The sequence below is a fragment of the Nicotiana tabacum genome, chromosome 9 (genome assembly GCF_000715075.1).
Source record: "Nicotiana tabacum cultivar K326 chromosome 9, ASM71507v2, whole genome shotgun sequence".
Taxonomy (NCBI): domain Eukaryota; kingdom Viridiplantae; phylum Streptophyta; class Magnoliopsida; order Solanales; family Solanaceae; genus Nicotiana; species Nicotiana tabacum.
Window position 1 is genome coordinate 121,587,943 of NC_134088.1, and position 3,984 is coordinate 121,591,926.

Consider the following 3,984-nt stretch of genomic DNA (forward strand, 5'->3'; position numbering starts at 1 on the left):
AATACCCTAAAATCATAGAAACATTATAACAAATTGCTTGACAACCTGGATAGTAAGAGTCAAAATCTCCAGCCTACTTTGTTCCTTCATTTTCCTAAAGAAGTATATGAGCTTTATTGCCAACCTCAACATGAATGCCAAAAACAACGTATGGTATAACTTAGTGTGTTATATCTCGCAAGGTTTCGTTGTTTTGGTTAGGTGATCAGTGGCCTCCCACATGGGAGAACTGAGATATCATGCATGGTTTCCCTTTATAAGCTAAGTACTAGTGATTCTCTCTCTATGAAAGGCTTGTATTCAGCATAAGTGGAATCATCAAACTTAAGCTAAGCAAGCTTTTAGAAGTCTTAACGTGCTTCGAAGATATGTTAAAGTTAAAAAAAAAAGATCGGCAACAGTTTGGATTTTGGCAACAGTTTTTCAGTTTGCTAGCTGAGATTTGGGTCAAGAGGGATTTATGTTCCCATTCAAAAGGTGAAGGGGGTGTTGTTTTCCTACGCTAGAAGGTTAAGGGGTAAATTAAAATTTACTCAAAACTTAAACCAATTACCATACCAAAATACTGAATATCAAATGCAGTCAAACCTCTTTATAACAGCCTTATTTGTTCTGATATTGTTTGGCTGCTATAGTGAAGTGCTATTATAAAAGACATATATTATAACATATCATAAAAATCGGTTCCAAGTAAAATTTTATTTTTATTGTGAATGACTGTTATATAAGGATGTTGTTATAGAAAAGTTTGATTATACCAATATTTTCGATTTCGGTACGATAATTTTGTAGTTACAGGCATAACCCTACAACTACCTATAAAAAGGAAGTTGGTGATAGTTTGTTCCCTACGTTCTTTTCTACAAATCCATAATGGTTTTTCCGGTAGAAGCCATTGTAGGGCTAGTGACCTTCACATTTCTCTTCTACTTCCTATGGACAAAAAAATCTCAAAAACCTTCAAAACCCTTACCACCGAAAATCCCGGGAGGATGGCCGGTAATCGGCCATCTTTTCTACTTCGATGACGACGGCGACGACCGTCCATTAGCTCGAAAACTCGGAGACTTAGCTGACAAATACGGACCCGTTTTCACTTTTCGGCTAGGCCTTCCCCTTGTGTTAGTTGTAAGCAGTTACGAAGCTATAAAAGATTGTTTCTCTACAAATGACGCCATTTTCTCCAATCGTCCAGCTTTTCTTTACGGCGAATACCTTGGCTACAAAAATGCCATGCTATTTTTGGCAAATTACGGATCTTACTGGCGAAAAAATCGTAAATTAATTATTCAGGAAGTTCTCTCTGCTAGTCGTCTCGAAAAATTCAAACACGTGAGATTCGCCAGAATTCAAACGAGCATTAAGAATTTATACACTCGAATTGATGGAAATTCGAGTACGATAAATTTAACTGATTGGTTAGAAGAATTGAATTTTGGTCTGATCGTGAAAATGATCGCTGGGAAAAATTATGAATCCGGTAAAGGAGATGAACAAGTGGAGAGATTTAAGAAAGCGTTTAAGGATTTTATGATTTTATCAATGGAGTTTGTGTTATGGGATGCATTTCCAATTCCATTATTTAAATGGGTGGATTTTCAAGGGCATGTTAAGGCTATGAAAAGGACTTTTAAAGATATAGATTCTGTTTTTCAGAATTGGTTAGAGGAACATATTAAGAAAAGAGAAAAAATAATGGAGGTTGGTACAGAAGGGAATGAACAAGATTTTATAGATGTGGTGCTTTCAAAAATGAGTAATGAATATCTTGGCGAAGGTTACTCTCGCGATACTGTCATAAAAGCAACAGTATTTGTAAGTTCATCTGTCATTTTTTCACTTATTCAGTTTAATTTTGAGGAATGGATAGGTAAATAATTATTTAATAGCATTAATTGTTCTAGAATTAAGAAATTATTTACTAGCATTAATTGTTCTAGAATTAAGAGGCACATAAGTAGATTAATATCATGTTTGGCCGTACTTCTAAAATTAGCTTATTAGGTTAATAATAATTTGGAGCATCGGTAAAATTATTTTTGTGTACAGGTTCAATCCGTGAAAGCAACAACTAATAAGCATTAGTGTAGTTTGTCTGCATCATACCCGTTGGGGTGAGACTCTTCCACCAGATTGCCCTTTTTGTTAGGCTATCAAAATATTAAGGATGATTATATATAGTAAAAATATAGAATGATAAATGAAAAAGATGAATTTTTTTGGGGTTCCGATAATCTGGATTATTTGTCCGAGCTTTGGGAGACAAAAAGATCCCTACTAATCGGGACTTCACTCTAGAGTTTTATCTCGAGAACCATGGTTAAGAATAAAAGAATATTTATCACTTCACAACTTTAATTTTGACGTAAAAGATGAGATATATAACCTCTTATAATTGATTAAACCACCTTGATAGAATAAAACTTCTTTACTCCCATTGAGCATAACAAAAAAGAAAGTAAAGGGACTTAATTCTTCTTTTTGTTAGGGAGAAATTCTTTGATTGTTTTTTGAATATAGATTCATGTCTTTTTTTTATTTCTATTAATGATGGCGCTTGAACCAATTTGTGTGCCTTTATATTTTTACCAGCCATATAATATAGTCAAAGTAAATACTCATGTCATTTGGTTTGCGAACAAGTTATACCGGAATTATATAATACAGGTATTAACTAATAGTGATTATTTAGAGGATATACTTTTTTCTTGGGTAAATGTTTGATTTTTTAGATTAAAAATAAAATATATAGGTAAGGTATAAAACGTGTGTTTGCTTTTACACTAAATAAACTTGACCTCGTACAATTCTAAGAGAAGAATTGAAATAAATGAATTATTTTATTGTTAATCTATTAAAAAAAATCAGAGTATGGATGAGATGTGCGTACTTGACAATTACTGTACTAACTAGAACAAGGTATGTGAATGATTGATATTCCTTTTTTAACTATTTGTTTTCCACAGAGTTTGGTCTTGGATGCAGCAGACACAGTTGCTCTTCACATAAATTGCGGAATGGCATTATTGATAAACAATCAAAATGCCTTGAAGAAAGCACAAGAAGAGATAGACACAAAAGTTGGTAAGGATAGATGGGTAGAAGAGAGTGATATTAAGGATTTGGTATACCTCCAAGCTATTGTTAAAGAAGTGTTACGATTATATCCACCGGGACCTTTGTTAGTACCACACGAAAATGTAGAAGATTGTGTTGTTAGTGGATATCACATTCCTAAAGGAACTAGACTATTCGCAAATGTAATGAAACTACAACGTGATCCTAAACTCTGGTCAAATCCTGATAAGTTCAATCCAGAGAGATTCATCGCTCGTGATATTGACTTTCATGGTCAGCACTATGAGTATATCCCGTTTGGTTCTGGAAGACGCTCTTGTCCGGGGATGACTTATGCATTGCAAGTGGAACACCTAACAATGGCACATTTGATCCAGGGTTTCAATTACAGAACTCCAACTGATGAGCCCTTGGATATGAAAGAAGGTGCAGGCATAACTATACGTAAGGTAAATCCTGTGAAAGTGATAATTACGCCTCGCTTGGCACCTGAGCTTTATTAAAATCTAAGATGTTTCATCTTGGTTGATCATTGTTTAATACTCCTAGATGGGTATTCATCTACCTTTTTTCAATTAGTTGTCGGTACGTATTTTTTTAATTTGGTAAGTTTGTAATAATAAGTAAAGAAGGATTGTGCTAATATATAATGGTGCATAAAATAATTGAAATGAAATGTGATGGAAATTGTGTATGTTGGGATAACAAAACACAACTATCAAGGAGATGAAATGCTATGTGAAGCAAAGGAAAGAAATTTGCCACTGATTGCTACTAAGAATCTAACAAAACCTTTCAGAAAAGAACCACTTGTATAAGTCGGGGTTGAGAATTGGAACGGATGTGCCCGGTCTGAACCACTTGTATAAGTCGGGGTTGAGAATTGGAACGGATGTGCCCGGACTA

General features: G+C 34.3%; 1 protein-coding gene across 1 annotated transcript; it reads left to right on the forward strand.

The window, feature by feature from the left end:
* Window positions 1-873: 873 nt before the first annotated feature.
* Window positions 874-3,754, forward strand: CYP82E3 (cytochrome P450 82C4-like). The gene is made up of 2 exons (NM_001326063.1): window positions 874-1,815; window positions 2,967-3,754. Exons 1-2 carry the CDS (start codon window positions 874-876, stop codon window positions 3,579-3,581), a joined length of 1,557 nt encoding a protein of 518 aa, NP_001312992.1. The 3' UTR covers window positions 3,582-3,754.
* The last annotated feature ends 230 nt before the right edge of the window (window positions 3,755-3,984 follow it).